Here is an 18,847-nt window from a genome sequence, read left to right as displayed (position 1 = left end):
CTCTAGCCCTAACCCTTGCTCTAGCACTAGCTCTAAGCCTTGGTCTAACCCTAACCCTGGCTCTAACAACCCTAACCCTAACCCTAGCTCTAACAACCCTAACCCTAACCCTAGCGCTACCTCTGGGTCTAGGTCTAACCCTAACCCTTGCTCTAGCACTAGCTCTAGCTCTAACCCTTGGTTAACCCTAACCCTAGCTCTAACATCCCTAACCCTAGCTCTACCTCTGGCTCTAGCTCTAGCCCTAACCCTTGCTCTACCTCTGGCTCTAGCTCTAGCCCTAACCCTTGCTCTAGCACTAGCTCTAAGCCTTGGTCTAACCCTAACCCTGGCTCTAACAACCCTAACCCTAACCCTAGCTCTAACAACCCTAACCCTAGCGCTACCTCTGGGTCTAGGTCTAACCCTAACCCTTGCTCTAGCACTAGCTCTAGCTCTAACCCTTGGTTAACCCTAACCCTAGCTCTAACAACCCTAACCCTAACCCTAGCTCTACCTCTGGCTCTAGCTCTAGCCCTAAACCTTGCTCTAGCACTAGCTCTAAGCCTTGGTCTAACCCTAACCCTGGCTCTAACAACCCTAACCCTAACCCTAGCTCTAACAACCCTAACCCTAACCCTAGCGCTACCTCTGGGTCTAGGTCTAACCCTAACCCTTGCTCTAGCACTAGCTCTAGCTCTAACCCTTGGTTAACCCTAACCCTAGCTCTAACAACCCTAACCCTAACCCTAGCTCTACCTCTGGGTCTAGGTCTAACCCTAACCCTTGCTCTAGCACTAGCTCTAGCTCTAACCCTTGGTTAACCCTAACCCTAGCTCTAACAACCCTAACCCTAACCCTAGCTCTACCTCTGGCTCTAGCTCTAGCCCTAACCCTTGCTCTAGCACTAGCTCTAAGCCTTGGTCTAACCCTAACCCTGGCTCTAACAACCCTAACCCTAACCCTAGCTCTAACAACCCTAACCCTAACCCTAGCGCTACCTCTGGGTCTAGGTCTAACCCTAACCCTTGCTCTAGCACTAGCTCTAGCTCTAACCCTTGGTTAACCCTAACCCTAGCTCTAACAACCCGAACCCTAGCTCTACCTCTGGCTCTAGCTCTAGCCCTAACCCTTGCTCTAGCACTAGCTCTAAGCCTTGGTCTAACCCTAACCCTGGCTCTAACAACCCTAACCCTAGCTCTAGCTCTAACCCTAGCTCTAGCACTAGCTCTAGCTCTAACCCTTGATCTAACCCTAGCTCTAACAACCCTAACCCTAACCCTAGCTCTACCTCTGGCTCTAGCTCTAACCCTAACCCTTGCTCTAGCACTAGCCCTAAGCCTTGGTCTAACCCTAACCCTGGCTCTAACAACCCTAACCCTAGCTCTAGCTCTAACCCTAGCTCTAGCACTAGCTCTAGCTCTAACCCTTGATCTAACCCTAACCCTAGCTCTAACAACCCTAACCCTAACCCTAGCTCTACCTCTGGCTCTAGCTCTAACCCTAACCCTTGCTCTAGCACTAGCTCTAACCCTAAGACTAGCTCTAACCCTAACACTAGGTCTAACCCTAGCTATAAATCTAACCCTAGCTCTAACTAACTCTAACTCTAGCTCTAACCCTAACCCTAACTCTAGCACTAACCCTAGCTCTAGCTCTAACGCTAGCTCTAACCCTAATCCTAGCTCTAACCCTAACACTAGCTCTATCCTTAGCTCTAACCCTAACCCTAACACTAGCTCTAACCCTAGCTCTAACCCTAACCCTAGCTCTAACTAACCCTAACCCTAGCCCTAACCCTAACCCTAGCTCTAACTAACTCTAACTCTAGCTCTAACCCTAACCCTAATTCTAACTCTAGCACTAACCCTAGCTCTAACCCTAACCCTAACACTAGCTCTAACCTTAGCTCTAACCCTAACACTAGCTCTAACCCTAGCTCTAACCCTAACCCTAGCTCTGACTAACTCTAACTCTAGCTCTAACCCTAACCCTAGCTCTAGCTCTAACGCTAGCTCTAACCCTAACCCTAGCTCTAACCCTAACCCTAACACTAGCTCTAACCTTAGCTCTAACCCTAACACTAGCTCTAACCCTAACCCTAGCTCTAACTAACTAACTAACTAACTCTAGCTCTAACCCTAACCCTAACCCTAACCCTAGCTCTAGCTCTAACACTAGCTCTAACCTTAACCCTAGCTCTAACTCTAACCCTAACACTAGCTCTAACCTTAGCTTTAACCCTAACCCTAACACTAGCTCTAACCCTAGCTCTAACCCTAACCCTAAGTCTAACTAATTAACTCTAGCTCTAACCGTAACTCTAACCCTAGCTCTAGCTCTAACACTAGCTCTAACCCTAGTTCTAACCCTAACCCTAACACTAGCTCTAACCCTAGTTTTAACCCTAACACTAGCCCTAACCCTAGCTCTAACCCTAGCTCTAACTAACTCTAACCCTAGCTCTAACCCTAACTCTAGCACTAACCCTAGCTCTAGCTCTAACGCTAGCTCTAACCCTAACCCTAGCTCTAACCCTAACACTAACACTAGCTCTAACCTTAGCTCTAACCCTAACACTAGCTCTAACCCTAGCTCTAACCCTAACCCTAGCTCCAACTAACTCTAAATCTAGCTCTAACCCTAACCCTAACTCTAGCACTAACCCTAGCACTAGCTTTAACGCTAGCTCTAACCCTAGCCCTAACCCTAACACTAGCTCTAACCTTAGCTCTAACCCTAACCCTAACACTAGCTCTAACCCTAACTCTAGCTCTAACCCTAACTCTAACTCTAGCACTAACCCTAACATTAGCTCTAGCTCTAACCCTAGCTCTAATCCTAACTCAAGCCCTAACCCTAGCATAATCCCAACTATAGCTCTTAACCTCACCCTAAATTTTAGGGCGGTGTATGGTTATATGGGGTAGCACACGAGCAACTGTGTAGCAAATTTTCTATGATAAAATTTTTGTACCCCACGGAGTTTCGAACTCGGGTCGATGGGGCGGGAACCCAGAGCGCTAACCACTACACCATGAAGCCTCGCTCCTGTTGTCCTGAATATATATGCTTTTAACGAATAGCTCACCAGCAAATAGATCTGGTCCCCTTTTATGCGCCACGTACTGGTTACGTGTCAGAAATATTTTCGCGGACCGGCCTTTATATGAATAAATAATACATTTATGATAAATATATAAATACAATGAAATAAAATGATACGACTATTTCTTTCTAGTTTTTCCTTGCTCTCTTGGGAGCTTAAGATCAGGGGATGCTTTGAGAATAATTGTCAATGATATATATATATATATATATGTATATGTATGTGTCTTTGGTGACATTAGGTACTGTAAATCCCTGCCGTTTACAAGCTTCTACCCAGCGAAAGCATTTCTCTCGGTTCTTCCACGGCTTTGGGGAAGATATGAAGAAAACTCCCTCATGCGGCTCTTGTGTTTGTTAGAAAACGCCGCGGTAGCGGCGCATGCGCAGTTCACTGTTCTAAAAAGTTCATATGACTTCAACCAGGAGGTGTCAGTAACGCCCATTAAAGCTGGTGCCACCTCGCCGTAAAGCAAAACGAAGAAGAAAATGACGTAACCTTCTGTCCGCGAACGAGTCGTAAATTGCATTTCCCGTTCACCAACGAACGAATCTGTGAGTGAGATTTCCAGTTCATCGCGAGAACTTTCCCGTTCGCGAACGAGACAATGGGTCAACTGGCGTCCTTCCCGTGCATCAACGGATCAGTCAGTGAACGTGTTGCGTGAGCTATGTAAGCCAGAATGTCGATTTACGATTTGCCAAGGAAAGAAAGAACCACTCACTGAAACACCACTTCTTTTATGCGCGTTTTCTCCAAGCTAACGACTAACTTGATTGCATGAAGGGATGCGCCGTTATGCAACAACAGGGAGATTATGCTTCTCTTTGGGTAATCTTGATTTTATATTAGTTTTTAAATAACGTGTATGCATATATACGCCTAAATATTGTTATCCAATATTTCTATTGCAATTTCACATTAGATTGCTGGTTTGAAATTTACTTGTATTATTATTATTTTAATAAACATTAAAACCTGTTAAAACTTGTCTGGTGTTTTATTCCTTGTTTTTATTTTTTTGGGCATGAAAACAAAAACATTTAGTTAACTGCTTTATATGACAATATGTAAATGTGTTTTACGTTGTGTAATGTGTTGGTATCCCCCAAAATAAAGAGCAAGTAGTCAAATACACATTCTTGACACATACATCAAATGCATAAAGTTATTAGGTACACCTGAAAATGGGGGTGTACCTAAAGGACTGTCCGTGTGACGTCACAGATCAAACAGCCAATCAGAAAGTAGGGGTGAGGGCTGGTGGGTGTGGACCTCCAGTCCTCGAGGGGCCGCGTTCCAATATGTTTTCCAAGTGACCCTCGTTAAGCGCAGGTGCGTGAAAACTTTTAGCTTCTTTCACGTTCAAAAGGAGCTAAAAGTTTTCACGCACCTGCACTTAACGAGGGAATCACACGGATACTCCATTAGGTACACCGCCATTTTCAAGTGTACCCAATAACAGGCCACTTTATTAGGGAAATATCATGGTCAAAGGTCACAGGTGTCAAGCTTTAGTCCTCGGGGCCGCGTTCCAACATGTTTTCCAAGTGACCCTCGTTAAGCGCAGGTGCGTGAAAAGTTTTAGCTTCTTTCACGGTCAAAAGGAGCTAAAAGTTTTCACGCACCTGCACTTAACGAGGGAATCACACGGACACTCCATTAGGTACACCGCCATTTTCATGTGTACCTAATAACAGGCCACTTTATTAGGGAAATATTATGGTCAAAGGTCACAGGTGTCAAGCTTTAGTCCTTGGGGCCGCGTTCCAACATGTTTTCCAAGTGACCCTCGTTAAGCGCAGGTGCGTGAAAAGTTTTAGCTTCTTTCACGGTCAAAAGGAGCTAAAAGTTTTCACGCACCTGCACTTAACGAGGGAATCACACGGACAATCCATTAGGTACACCGCCATTTTCAAGTGTACCTAATAACAGGCCCCTTTATTAGGGAAATATCATGGTCAAAGGTCACAGGTGTCAAGCTTTAGTCCTTGGGGCCGCGTTCCAACATGTTTTCCAAGTGACCCTCGTTAAGCGCAGGTGCGTGAAAAGTTTTAGCTTTTTTCACGGTCAAAAGGAGCTAAAAGTTTTCACGCACCTGCACTTAACGAGGGAATCACACGGACACTCCATTAGGTACACCGCCATTTTCAAGTGTACCTAATAACAGGCCACTTTATTAGGGAAATATCATGGTCAAAGGTCACAGGTGTCAAGCTCTAGTCCTCGGGGCCGCGTTCCAACATGTTTTCCAAGTGACCCTCGTTAAGCACAGGTGCGTGAAAACTTTTAGCTTCTTTCACGTTCAAAAGGAGCTAAAAGTTTTCACGCACCTGCACTTAACGAGGGAATCACACAGACACTCCATTAGGTACACCGCCATTTACAGGTGTACCTACGTCACTGGGACACTAGATGGTGCCACACCCGCCCTCAACCCCACTTTCTGATTGGCTCGTTGATCTGTGACGTCACACGGACACTCCATTAGGTACGCCGCCATTTTCAGGTGTACCTAATAACTTTATGCATTTTTTGTACATGTCAAGAATGTGTATTTGACTAGTTGCTCTTTATTTTGGGGGACACCAACACATTACACAATGTAAATTGTTTTCATGCCCAAAAAAATAAAACCAAGGGATAAAACACCAGACAAATTTTAACAGGTTTTAATGTTTATTAAAATAATCATAAAAGTACATTTCAAACCAGCAATCGAATGCGAAATTGCAGTAGATGTATTGGATAACATTATTTAGGCATATATATGCATACACGTTCCTTAAAAACTACTATAAGTGTTACACCACTATCTGATAGTATTTACCAGCTCAGTGGCCGGAGAGGAGAGTGCCCGCCCTGAGATTGGGAGGTTGGGGTTTCAAACCCCGGCCGGGTCATACCAGTGACCATTATCAAAATGGTACCCATTTCTTCCCTGCTTGGCACTCAGTGTAAGGGGTTGAAATGGGGCTCCACCCACGATCATTGGGACTTCAATTTTTAAAATCAAGATAACCAAAAAAGAGAAGCATAATCTCCCCGTTTTTGCATAACGGCGCATCCCTTCATGCAATAAAGTTAGCCGTTAGCTTGGAGAAAACGTGCATAAAAGAAGTGGTGTTTCAGAGAGTGGTTCTTTCTTTCCTTGGCAAATCGTAAATGGACATTCTGACTTACATAGTTCACGCCAACAGGGAGACGCGACACCTTCACTGACTGATCCGTTGATGCACGGGAAGGAAGGCAGTTGACTCATTGACTCGTTCGCGAACGGGAAAGTCCGGATTCGTTCACTCACTGATCCGTTCTCGCAATGAACTGGAAAGGCAAATCACTCACTGACTGACTCGTTCACTCACTGATCCGTTCTGATGGTCAACGAGAAGCGCAATTGACGACTCGTTCGTAAATAGGAAGTTACGTCATTTTCTCCTTCGTTTTGTTTTACAGCGAGGTGGCACCAGCTTCTATGTACATTACCGACACCTGCTGGTTGAAGTCATATGAACTGAAAAACAACATTATTACATACACCAGCTTAACTACGGAAATGAGTTAATACAGTGTTTGAACACTTAAACAGTGACATAAAGACAAAGAGCAGTTCTGTCTAACTGCACAGCCGTGTGATTACACAATCCTCAGAGGAGGCTAGACAGGAAGTTGGCTCCTCTCAGCGAATCGTCTACAGTTTTAAAATAAATAAAAATTCAGCAATTTGGGTTCAAAATGATACAAAATTATTGAAATTAAAAAGAAAATGACTATAAGAAAAACAATTGAATTTGTTTTTCCCCTTTTCATGATGGCAGGGTATCCTCCCTAGCCTCCTCTGACCACACATCCCTGATGGGGGGGTCTTTTTGTATCTGTTAAAGTGGCCCCTAGTGGCCCTTAGAAAGCATGTGCTTCATTTCTCAGTATTATGTTCTCCGTCCAAGTCTACTTTTTTGCTTGAATGGGCTCTCCTACTCGTCGGCGAAATGACACGTCGTCTCCTCACAATAGGAATCTATGGAGATAGATGGAGGACCTTGCTACTGTTTTCTATTGTGTGTGACAGAGAGAGGGGGGCACGAGCCTGAGAGAGGAGACAGGATGAACAGCCTGTTTGTCAGGTGTTGTTACTCACATTAGTCACGTACAAAAACAAAGGAACGAAAGAGCGTCGGCCGACAAAGAGCATGCGGCCTCCGCTCGGTGTCACCCGATCTCTTCGATGTCAATGCGCGGCTAGATAAGTGTGTGCGAGTGTTTGGAAGGGGAAAGAGGGCGCCTCATTGGCTGCCATGCTTGGGTCAAGCCAAGGTCAGGACGTGTGTGATGGATGGAGCTGGAGGCCACAGCCCTTGTAGCCATCCTCTCGCCTCTCTGGGCCTCAACCCTGATAATGAAGCGGCCTCCCTTCTTCACATGTCTTTGTGTGGTCGCGTTGGGCCGAGCAGGACCGCTCGGTGGAGAAGATTCCAACTCTGCCAGAAGCGCGGGATGATCTACAAGGTGAGTTGTGGACCGGCCAGTCATCCTTTAACACCTAACCTCTGCTAGTTTCCATCTCTCATGCCTTGCTGCTGTTGCTTAACAACCTAAAAATAATAATACATACACATTAGATAGCAAAAGTGTACCTAATGAGGTGTCCAGCAAGGGCAAGCAAGCCAGTGGTCACATGATGTCATCTTTGTCATCACCTTCTCCCCGTCTCTCCCTCCATCATACTGTCAATGGCTCTATAGGCTGGCCGCCTTTATCGGCATACTGAGACGCACGTCTGTCGATGGAGGAATTCATTTTGGCTGCCAATCACAACAGGGGAGTGGTCAATGAGCGCACATGTGCCAATACCTCGACAACCCTGATGACTGACTTCTGTCTGGTCTTTTTTTTTTCTGTCTGCTACTGCTACCTGACTAACTTTCTGTTGCGTGTTAAGAATTGCTAGCATGGGCAAAAGTAATTTAGGTGACCACAGATGGACGATGACTTGGTGGCCATTAGAGAAGATGAGAATAACTGAACACAATTTGGGTTGTTTCTGAATATAAATTGTTGATGAATGGAAATCATTAAGTCCTTGCTAAATAATACATGGGCACTCACAATTTGGCAAGTTCAAGCCACAGCTGGACACATTATAGTCTTCATGATGCAATTTTGAGAATACCAAATATATATCTATATAATTATATACATCTCTATCTATCTGTTTAATCATAAACAATTATTATTTGTATAGCATAAATCTAATGACACTTGCCTTAATTCAAATTCTGCAAATTAACATGACCCAGATAACTAAGAAAACAAACTGTGTGCTTTATTATTTATACTTAGCTGCTGGTGCGTTGAGTCAATTGCCCTTGATACTGAAAATGAACAAAAAATATTTTAGATTCGCTCTATGGATAACTCATGATTCGATATTGTGACTATATGGGGCGCACAATATCACTATGGTATCAATATATTGTCAGAATTTAATATCAATGATATCAATATATTGTCAGAATTTGATATCAATGATATCAATATATTGTCAGAATTTTTATTTATACAATATATTGTGACTATATGGGGCGCACAATATCACTATGATATCAATATATTGTCAGAATTTGATATCAATGATATCAATATTAGTGACGTGCTGTGAGATGACTGAGGAGGCACTGACGTCAGCACTGACGTCATCCCGCACCTGGTAGAATTTGTCCGGGACCTAATCGTGTCACAAAAAAGGTTGGGGAACGCTGCTCTAGTGTGGCTTATTCATTATTTAAATTGAACTATTTTAGTTAAAATCTCATTCAAGCAGTCTTCACACATAAAAACACTCAATAAAGCACATGGCATCAAAAAGTTGTTTTCGATCGTGCCTACCACTCCGTTTGCTCCCAAGTCCCGTTGTTCGAATCAAACCTTTTACCTCCAGAGTTGCTCTTCCTTTACTGATGACCTCCTGTAATCCTCCATTGTAGAACGAAATGTAAAAACGGAAAATAAACAAAACAAAACAAATGTAAAACGAAATAAATGGACGACTGCTCCTCAGCTGTTCACTGTTAAGTTGAACTGGAGATCTCTTATTCTACAGGTAGGCGCATGAAGCATCCTGGGATCACTAGCGCCCCCTGCCATAAGGGTGGCGAACGTGAGATTGCGCAATCCTCAGCGGAGGCGAGACAGGAAGTTGGCTCCTCCGACCGAATCGTCTTCGGTTTTAAAATAACTATAAAAATTCAGCGATTATAATTCAAAATGATACAAAACTAATGAAATTAAAAGGAAAACGACTTTATAATAAAAACAATTGAATTCGTTTTTCCCCTTTTCATGATGGCAGAGGAGGCGCGGCCTCCCTTGCCTCCGCTGACCGCACGTCCCTGGTCTAAATATGTATTTACTGAACGCCAAAACTTTTAAAGAAAAAAAAAACATGCATCCGTCTACTTTAAACCCATTTGTGTATTTAGCGCCCCCACAAACAGAACGGGAGAAATTAAGTACTGCCCATTTCTTTATTGTGTTGTAAAATATTGATACTTGCCGTCAGTGTATCGAATTTATTCCAACTGAGGGTGCAATAATATATTGCAATATATAATATACTGAGCTAATTTATAAATACACAAGCCACTTTTTAGGTCCGTTTAATGGGATGGACAATGTAAGCGAGATAATAATTTAATAAAGTTTGCATTATTCTGGCCTTTATTTTTCGGGTAACATATTGCGCAAGTGTACCTAATTAAGTGACCAGTGAAAACGTAAAATCAATATACCGTTTTCAAAGAATGTTACTATCTCTGTAAAATGTATAAATAATTATATAACAAACTATAATTTTATTTCTAATTTGAGTCAAATGAACAATTCAACATTTTAGGTTTTGCGGTGCATTTATATTAAAAGAAATTAACCTTAATCTACACCACGCTGAAATCTAATTTTAAAATTTTGTTTTCTGCTTTGATAGCTATATTACCAAATATAGAGTTTAAACTACATCATTTCCATCAAAAACAGGACAAGTCAATCTCTAATCAGTCCTCCACCAAGGCTTTAATGGTTCATCTGTCATCATGTACGTGTTTATTGGTGGAGCCTAATGGGAACCATCGGCTGCATCACTCATGTTGTGGAAGTGCACGTAAAAAAGTTTCTGTTGGACAGCTCGTATCAAGTCTGCTGTGGTGTTTTGGTCAAACAGGTCCTCGGAGATGGACTGTGACTTGTTATTCAGGTGCTTGTTTGACCAGTGTGGTCTGTTGTTTGGGCCTGAGTGTATGTGTGTGTGTGTGTGCTGTGCGTGCGCGTGCTGTGACAACAAACTCAGAGTGTGACCGTGGGATGACCCGAGGCTTTCTTTTGGGGGGTCATCTGCGATTCCAATTCCCTCACTTGTCTCCACGGGCCCCGGAGAGAACTCAGCGAGGCCTATACTTAAAAGTAGTTTCTGATGACAAAGTTATTATTTTAACTTCAACTTTTTTTTTCAACACGGGTGCAATGCTATTTTAATTACCGCATGTATTTATTTGTAAAAAAAAAAAATATAGATACTGTGCATTAGTTAGATTTTTTTTAATAATGCTGAAATCGGAGCAATCTAATTGTTTGCCAAGTTTTAACGAAGCAAATGAGGAATGTTTGCAAAGAGAGAACTAATATGTCCAAAATAAACAATGCTGCGAGGTAAATATAGTCAATTTGGTTACTATATAATGATAAAACAATCTTAATAATGACAATAATATGTTAAGTAAATAAATACATATTTCTAAATACATTTTGATTTGAAAAAGTGGCGACAAATTTGGTAAATGACGTGAGTTATTCGGGATTAAAGAAAACGAGTTAAATACTATATTAGTCCTACAACGGGGAAACGTGCTTTAAAATGATAGAAAATAGGATATTACATTGCCAAATTCCTTCTTAGAAATATTTCTATACGAATACGAATTGTAAATATAAAACAAACACACGTAATATCGTATTTGAAACCGCGTACCCGGCAGTCTTACCGTTTTAAAAATACCTTATTTAATGTAAATTATTTATGAAAAATTTGTTCAGACCGTCTTTCGAATTAAATAAGGTGCTAAAAAAATTCTGCCTCTTTTTTCCCCGCACAAACAATGATATACATGTGAAAACAATTAGCACACGAATACTTCCAAGCAAAGGGACATCACCCGCGTTCAATATATTTCGGAAATTTTTCATATGAACAACAAAAGGCAGCAGAACTTACAATGTTGCGTGTTTTAGCTGCGTCCCGTTCCCCAGCAGGTCTCCACAGCTCCAAGAGAGCCAATCCTGCAGGTGGATCCAGGTTCAGGTGAACTACGCTCATTAATCATGCTTCTTTGGGCGTTTTTTGCCCTTTTATGGGAGAATGGACTCGCATGCTGCACGCCAGGAATTAAAACAATTAGAAAAAAAAACAGGGACTGGTGCGAGGGGGGGTCAGAGAAAAGACGCAGGGTCTAAAAAACAAGAAAGACAGCAGCATTAGAGGAAATCTGACTTTTCGCACATAAAATCTGTTTTAAATAAGATGACGTAAGCACCTCTGCAACTTTTCACCGTCCCTCTTGTCCCTCTTGGCGTGGATGATGACACTGCCACGCAAGTTTGGACGCTGAGGAGCAAACGCTGACAGGGCCAGTGGGGCTGCATCCTTGTCGATATCCTAACCTCCATGTTTGGATCAATACTCTTTATTTTTTTCGTCAGCCCTCCCTCTACCCTTGCTTCAATAAGGTTGTCATCGCAAATGACAGCAAAATAATATTACATCTCACGGGAGCGCGCACGGCTGCGTGCATTCAAGTGCGTACTTCCTGGTTTAAATTACAAATCTGACGTCATCGTGCAGAGGAAAAATTAACACCACGTGAAACTTTTAAGAGGTATAACCTCACTTTAATAATCCCATGTTTGACCCGTAAACGTTTGTGCTTGGTTAAATATACAAACAAATAGAAGCCCGCAACGCGTGCCTTGGTAAACTGATAAAACTCAGCATCCCGATCACCCGTGAACGCACCATGCAACTCTCACACAAGACTTTCACACAATGTGCGTAATGATGTGGATTATGATGATTGTTGTGACTTTGGCACATTTGAGGTACAGTCCAAAGAAGTTAATACTGCACATTTTCAGATTTACAATACACAATAGAAAAGACAATTAGAGCCCGTCCATTTTACCTACATGTCCAAAAAGTGCATGAGTTCCTCCAAAATGTACTTTTGGTAATGCAGGCTATTAGCTTTGCGGATGAGGCAAGTGGCTTTTAATTAGAACAGTAAGGGTCCGCCCCAGTGGAGGACACCGTGGAGGAAGGAGGGGAAGGAGTTGAAGGAGCCGAAACCGACTTTTCCGACGTGGCGTCATCCAGTTTCTCCTGGAGGTGCTCGCCAGGGGCAGAGGTCACGGCCTTGACCGGGAGCAGCCCTTCTTTCTCTCGTTTCTTCTGCTTCATCCTGCGGTTCTGGAACCAGATTTTTACTTGAGTCTCATTCAGCTGCAGCGTAGCGGCGATCTCCACGCGCCGTGCTCGGGTCAGATACTTGTTAAAGTGGAACTCCTTCTCCAACTCGGTCAGCTGTTTGGTGGTGAAGTTGGTCCGCACCGTGTTGGGCTGACTTCCGTAGCCGTACTCACCTGACCTCCCTAAAGGTGGAAAAAAGTAGGATTTTTTTAGGGAAGACATTGGACATAACATTATAACATGACTTGTTATTTATGTTTTCTATCTCATATGATGACTAAGCGGTTTGAATTTAATTATCACATTCCATGCCCTCAGTCTCAAGCATGCCACAGGACATAACATTAGGTACACTTGCACAATGCCATGAAACTGCAAAAAAAAAAATACAGCAGCTATTTATAAACCACGTTTGTATAGGGCATTCATTTAAACATGTTTGTACTTGTGTGTCATCATTCTCCACACTCCAAAAATAATGTTCCCTGCAAATGTGGTATTTTTTATGTGCATGTTTGCATGGGAACTATTTGACACCTATAGTGGAAGCGCATATATTTATGTTTATTAAGTGCATGTCAATAAGTAAACCAAATAGCCGCATAATAGTGCTTGGTGAGATAAGAGACCAACCTGTTTTCGGAGGATTCCTCTTGACTTTCATCCAATCAAAGGTTTGTGCATTGGAGGCTCCCTCGGACAGAGGAGAGCAGCATCCCTCCAGGTGAGCCGCATGCAGAGGAGACAGAGGGTTCGAGCACCCGGGGAAGGGGGTGGCTTGCTCGTGCCCGCCTCCGTAGGCCGGGTGGGCATACTGCAGTTGACCCATAGGGGCTGCACTGTAATTCTGGCGATGTTGCGCCACCACTGACGTGGAAAGGTTACCCGAGTACACGAGCGGGCCGCACTGTGGAAACCCCGCGGTGGAGTCTACTTCCTGGCTGAGCGCGTAATGGTTGTAGGACGCGCAGAAACTTTGCGCGCCGTAGCCGGAGCTGCAGGTTGGGTGCGCGCCGTAAGCGAGCCCCAGATTCCCCGCGGGGGACTGGTAGGAGCCCGGCTGCTGGTGCTGGTGGTGGGGAGTGTCGTCCGGGGAAGCCCTGCTCGCCATGAAGCGCTCATCCGCGCCGCAGTTGTTCACCGTCACGGCGCACGACTGGAAAGTTGTAATCCCGTGATCCGGGTGGAAAGCTCTCACGGAACACGACCCACCCTCACTGCTCATGACGGAATAATCTAAGAAAGTGCTCATTGTAGCATGTTTGAGTCCAGGGAGCGCCTGGAGCACCTCTGATCTCTCCTCTCTTACCCCGAGTGACCGTGCCAACATTTACCTATACGCTGATAAAAAGAGGAGGGCGGGGAGGGGGTTAAAGGGGGGGCATTGACCAACATCAATGAACGGGTGTGGTCACGTGGGTCCGGGTCAGCCAGTGAGACACTTGAGCTTATCCTCTCAGCCGCTGACAGATTGCTGTTTGAGTGGCTATTTAAATTCCAGCCGCTCGTCGATCAAGGTGACGCGTCATGCACTTACGCATTGGCCGAGCAAACAATGAAGCTGGGTGGCAGACAGTGGCGGACGGCGGACGGGGTTGCATGCACGGGACGCTCGGGGATGCTCCAAAGCGGACGTGTGCACTCTGACCCCAGGTAGGCTACAAGCCGTTTTTTTAGGGGAGGCAATCATGCGTGATGACATTAAATCGTGTCATTCTAAGAGAGGAACTATTTTTTTCTGGATGAATGAACGTGTCAATGTGTGTCACTGCCAGAGGCTATCAGTGTCCCATTCCGATGCCAAATGTTTCACGCTTTAACACTGCGAGGGATTTACTCAGCAAATATTGTCACAGCGGGGCAGTGAGGGCAAATGTTTCACTCCATTGACACCCAAAAGAAGCCAGCGGAGGATAATGGCGTTGCTCTCATGACTTTGTTTTCTCATTAGGGTCACATTTATCTGCATATCAGACTTGCTGGAAGGTTGAGGAAACGGCGAGATTCACTAATAGAATGTGCTATTAATTCAGTTTCCTCTCAGGGTCAACTCTGACTTAACTTACACGGTGTATGTATTCATTATGGCGTGATCAAATGGAGTGATAATGCGTGGCCAGCGGTGGTGTTCGCGCATAGCCTGAGGCTTGATTACCCTGTTAAAAAGTTCATCAAATGAAGCTGCTGGGGAAATAAATTAATGGTTGTGGAGATTGTCTGGTGGGAAGAGAGAGTGGGAGTGAGTGGGAGTGGGAGCAGACCGGAGGGCAAGCTCTTGACTGAGAGAAAAAAAAAAGGGAGGGGGAGCGGGGGGCGTCAATGAGGGGATCCGTTGGGATGAATGAGCGCCTTCAGTGGTCAAATGTAGCATTACACCTAAAATGAAAATAATATTTCAGTGAAGATTGCAACATCTAAAAAAAAAACGTAACATATGAAGTCATGCATATCAGAATTTGGTGCAGCAGCACAAACTAGCACATCTATAGTAACAATATAGAACAATGAAGTGCGATGCAATATTTATGCATATATAGTATATATGTTCATATATTTTCTTAAATGCATGACGTAAACTTGTAAGCAAAGCTAGCAGTCAATAGCCTACTCTAATTCCCTTCCCCCTCCCACCTCGCCTCTGACATCCCATCTGCAGCAAAGAGCATGCGTGGGCGCGGAGAATGGTGCATGTCAGAGGAGCCAGCCACCAGCAGGCCACGCAGCTCTGTGCTCTTTGTGTGAGCACATGTGTGCACAGAAAAGACGCGTTGTCTCGGAATGATTTGGTTATGGACACCAATACTGCAGGGCTCCCCCACCACAGTTTTTTCCCCGAGTCTACATCTGTTTTGAACACACAAAAGAGAGCGTATATACTGTTGATTTTTTTTTTTTTTTTTTGCCACAGATGAGCTGCGTGTTATAAAATCGATCGATGCAACTGGTGGTTGTTGATTTCACGCACAAAGTTACATCCCGATATTGAACCAAAGTGGGCTATTAAACGATTCCCATAAGTCAACGTAAGTGCAAAGCAATAGAGCAAAGCTATTCATAATCATCATATCGAATCCCAATATTTCACTTGACGGCTTAAGAAAATAATCCTGGAAAATAATGATAACTATCATAAAATAATGTAAATAATACATATACGTTCGAGGGGCACATCTAATAAATTATCCTAGCGGTCTGGTTTGAATTTGATCCCCACTCGGGAAGTGAGCAGCTTGCACAGACATGCAACTCCAGCGAGCCGTTGTAGGAGAGCCAGCCTGTTTAAACAGGCCATAAAAATGAATCATTGCCCAACGCGTGGATAGACTCAGCCCCCTTTAAGCTAAGATATCAGGGAAACCCGCACGAAAATGTAAGTGGGCTTGTATTTGTGAACATTAAGTCACAATTGGGCTCCTTAATGTTCGTCCCATTCATGCCACAGCCGTGATTTATGAGGTCCTGGAGGCAAACATGGCTCGGCTGTTTGCTTGCAGCATGCACCGTGTCAAGAGCTTGGCCATGCGAAATCCAAATGTATTTCAATGTCAAAAATATTTTGTATTTTATATATATTATTATAAAATACATATATATATAAATATATATATGCACACACACTTCAGCACCAGTTAGACTATTTATATTCATTACCAACCTGTTGTTCAATTTGCATAATCTCCACTATTGTATTATAGTGCGCATTTTCTACAATAATTAATTAATTAATTAAACGACATTAATAAGACTCAAAACACGAAACAAAAGATTGTAGCAAGTTAATTGTATTCTAACAAAAATAGTCAAGACATTGGAAGCTATACAAAAATAAAAAGGACCAGTTTCCATATAGGCCGGATATTGTTGAATTTTCACACACACTCGTAACAGTTTTCACCCTCCGTCCGAAAAAAAAAAAATAAAATCATTTTTTTATGGTCGTTACAGTCCTCATCCGTGATTTACGTTCATCCTTACCGTCCCATAAAATGCGCGCCGAATATACAAAGACGTGAGTTAAGCCCGAAAAGAAAAACTAGTCGTGATTGATTTGTGTTAATAATTGAGATTTTGCAGGTCGATTGTTGTTAGAGATTCCGAGAAAAAATAGAAAGTATCTGCAGCAATGTCCACGGGACTGTCCAGCGATTCAGACAAGCTCGGCGAGGCAGCGTCGGAGAGTTGCAAGCAGGAATCCGACGAAAAAGCTTGGAAGTCGTGTATAGAAACATCCAAAGCTGGGGGACTGTCGCCATTGTCCGGCACGGATGCCGAGCCTGGGCCCATTGTTGACACGCAGCCCGGAACAGTGGGTGACGGGTTGGGAAAATGTTTCAGATTTTTCTCATTGCTGTTCAGCGGTGCAGCAGCAAAGCTCGCCGAGCTGCTATTGTGGACCTGCTGCGTGGATTCCAGATTGTTGTTGTGAAAGGAGAAAGTGTCTCTCTCCAGCAGGGCCCCGCTTTGCTCGTACGGGGGGCCCTCATCATCATCGTCGCTGTGCATTCCGTCCTCCCCGCCGCCGGGACCCTTCCCCGCGTCCCCGTTGTGGTTCTCCTTGCTTTGCGTCTGCCGCTTGTGTTTCATACGCCGGTTCTGGAACCACACTTTGACCTGCCGCTCGGTCAGATCGAGCAGGGCCGCGATCTCCACCCTCCTGGGTCGGCACAAATACTTGTTGAAGTGGAATTCCTTCTCCAGCTCCAGCAGCTGCGTGTTAGTGTAGGCTGTCCTCAGCCGGCGGGAGCCGCCGCTTATCCCTCCGCCTTCCGCGACCTCAGGCGAGCCTGCAGAACCGGGAAGGAACCGTTACACAAGGGGGAATAATATATGCGATAAGAGTAGCTGGAGAAAAACAAATGCACGCCAAGATATTCGCTAAAAAATCTATAATGTCTCGCCTGTTTTTATCTAGCATGAGCGTGGACGTAAACACACACAAAAAAAAGCTCCACGCAGGGAGTGGGACACTAATGAATGCTGCAACTGCCTTCCACGGCAACGGAACTCCATCACTCTTCATTACTGTCACACATCAAAAGTGTGACCGGGGGAATAAATCAGAGCAAACTTTAACCAAACTTTTTCTGCAAGCTTCCCCACGACCCACTAAAATATCGCATTTGAACAATAATATAAATTTCTCCCTCCTAAAAAAATAGGCAATAATAACATAACCCACCTTTTGGGGAGAAGCAAACGGGCCCATTAGTAGATAAAGTGGTTGCGGTGGACGTGGGCAGGTGGTTCCGCTTGGAGGCTTTCTTCTCCCGCATCCACGGGTACTCCGGAGGCAGTGAGGCGGTGGGCAGCGGGCTGCATCCGTCGGGGCTGTGTCTCGGGCGGCCGTGGCGCGGATGGCTGCCCGGGTTGAGGCTGGGGATGGTCTGCTCGAAGGGAGGAGGAATCAGTGTCGAGCTCTTGATTGATGAACTTTGAAATGAATCAGCGACAGGGGGGAAAGATGTCAGGCACTCAGCAAGCGACGGCTGACTATTGATAAATCCGCTCTCTCGCTCGAATTCGTAATTCATCTCCTCTCCCTGCGAGCCCAGGAAAGTTTGCACGCGTTATTGTCGACGAACTCAATGGCCAAGCGAAGACGAAAATCATTCAAAAAATCTCCTGTGATGGCTTCCTCTTCCTATTTCTGTGATTACGGCCGTGTGGAGACCGAGCTACTATGAAACTATTGAATTCATGGAGACAAGGTTGAAATTGGACCGAGTTGCCTGTCACATGATTACCTCTGCCCAATGACAATTTGGGCTTTAATCAAAAGAAGCCACTGACTGCCTGATTGATCCAAAAAGTCTGCTGCTGCTGCTGCCTCACTCAGCCGTGCCACTTTTATTTACATCTTTATCCTCCCGACCGCGCGCCACTCTGAGAAGAGACCCCCACCCGAAAAAAGTGTGTTTTTAAGAATGGATGACTCTCACTATTACAAGGAAGGACCCCAAGCTTAGGGCGCGCGGATTCGTGCGCTCCTCTTTCTCGTATTGTTTGAGGATGTCAGGCGAGAACGCCCCCAACACCCGCGCGCGCACACGCACACGCTCACACATTCAACATACCCCAAAAGTGCTATTAAGACTTCTTCAGTGAATCCTGTACGTCTGACGTCTATGGAGAAATACATTAAGACGAGCAGCAAAAAAAAAAAAAAAAAAAAAAAAAATGTAGTGACATTTTTAGGCCATTACGCAACATAACATTTGAACAAAATATGCACACTCACATTTTGACAC

The 18,847-nt window shown here is 44.3% G+C and overlaps 2 protein-coding genes and 1 long non-coding RNA gene across 6 annotated transcripts in view; all 3 read right to left on the bottom strand.

Moving 5' to 3' along the window:
- The window catches only part of LOC148379821 (uncharacterized), a 30,614-nt gene extending 18,682 nt beyond the window's left edge, over window positions 1-11,932 (bottom strand). For 3 of the 4 annotated variants that reach the window (XR_015855085.1, XR_015855084.1, XR_015855086.1), the window contains exons 1-3: window positions 11,671-11,932; window positions 11,352-11,586; window positions 7,723-7,890 (exon numbers count right to left, since the gene is read on the bottom strand). This is a non-coding gene — a long non-coding RNA (uncharacterized LOC148379821). Of the gene's footprint in view, window positions 1-5,748; window positions 7,681-7,722; window positions 7,891-11,351; window positions 11,587-11,670 lie in introns of those variants that run through there. The other variant, XR_015855083.1, reaches the window with a different exon arrangement.
- A 442-nt stretch (window positions 11,933-12,374) lies between these two features.
- On the bottom strand, window positions 12,375-16,285 carry hoxa1a (homeobox A1a). The gene is made up of 2 exons (XM_088364603.1): window positions 13,233-16,285; window positions 12,375-12,781 (listed from the first exon to the last, which is right to left on the bottom strand). Exons 1-2 carry the CDS (start codon window positions 13,927-13,929, stop codon window positions 12,402-12,404), a joined length of 1,077 nt encoding a protein of 358 aa, XP_088220729.1. The 5' UTR covers window positions 13,930-16,285; the 3' UTR covers window positions 12,375-12,401.
- An 80-nt stretch (window positions 16,286-16,365) lies between these two features.
- Window positions 16,366-18,718, bottom strand: LOC148379819 (homeobox protein Hox-A2a-like). Its single transcript, XM_088364602.1, has 2 exons — window positions 17,779-18,718; window positions 16,366-17,383 (listed from the first exon to the last, which is right to left on the bottom strand). Exons 1-2 carry the CDS (start codon window positions 18,128-18,130, stop codon window positions 16,653-16,655), a joined length of 1,083 nt encoding a protein of 360 aa, XP_088220728.1. The 5' UTR covers window positions 18,131-18,718; the 3' UTR covers window positions 16,366-16,652.
- Window positions 18,719-18,847: the final 129 nt, after the last annotated feature.

The sequence above is a fragment of the Syngnathus floridae genome, chromosome 21 (assembly GCF_059516105.1).
Source record: "Syngnathus floridae isolate MCC-2025c chromosome 21, RoL_Sflo_1.0, whole genome shotgun sequence".
NCBI lineage: Eukaryota > Metazoa > Chordata > Actinopteri > Syngnathiformes > Syngnathidae > Syngnathus > Syngnathus floridae.
The sequence above is the reverse complement of the archived record's forward strand: the minus strand, read 5'-3'. Positions and strand labels throughout refer to the sequence as shown.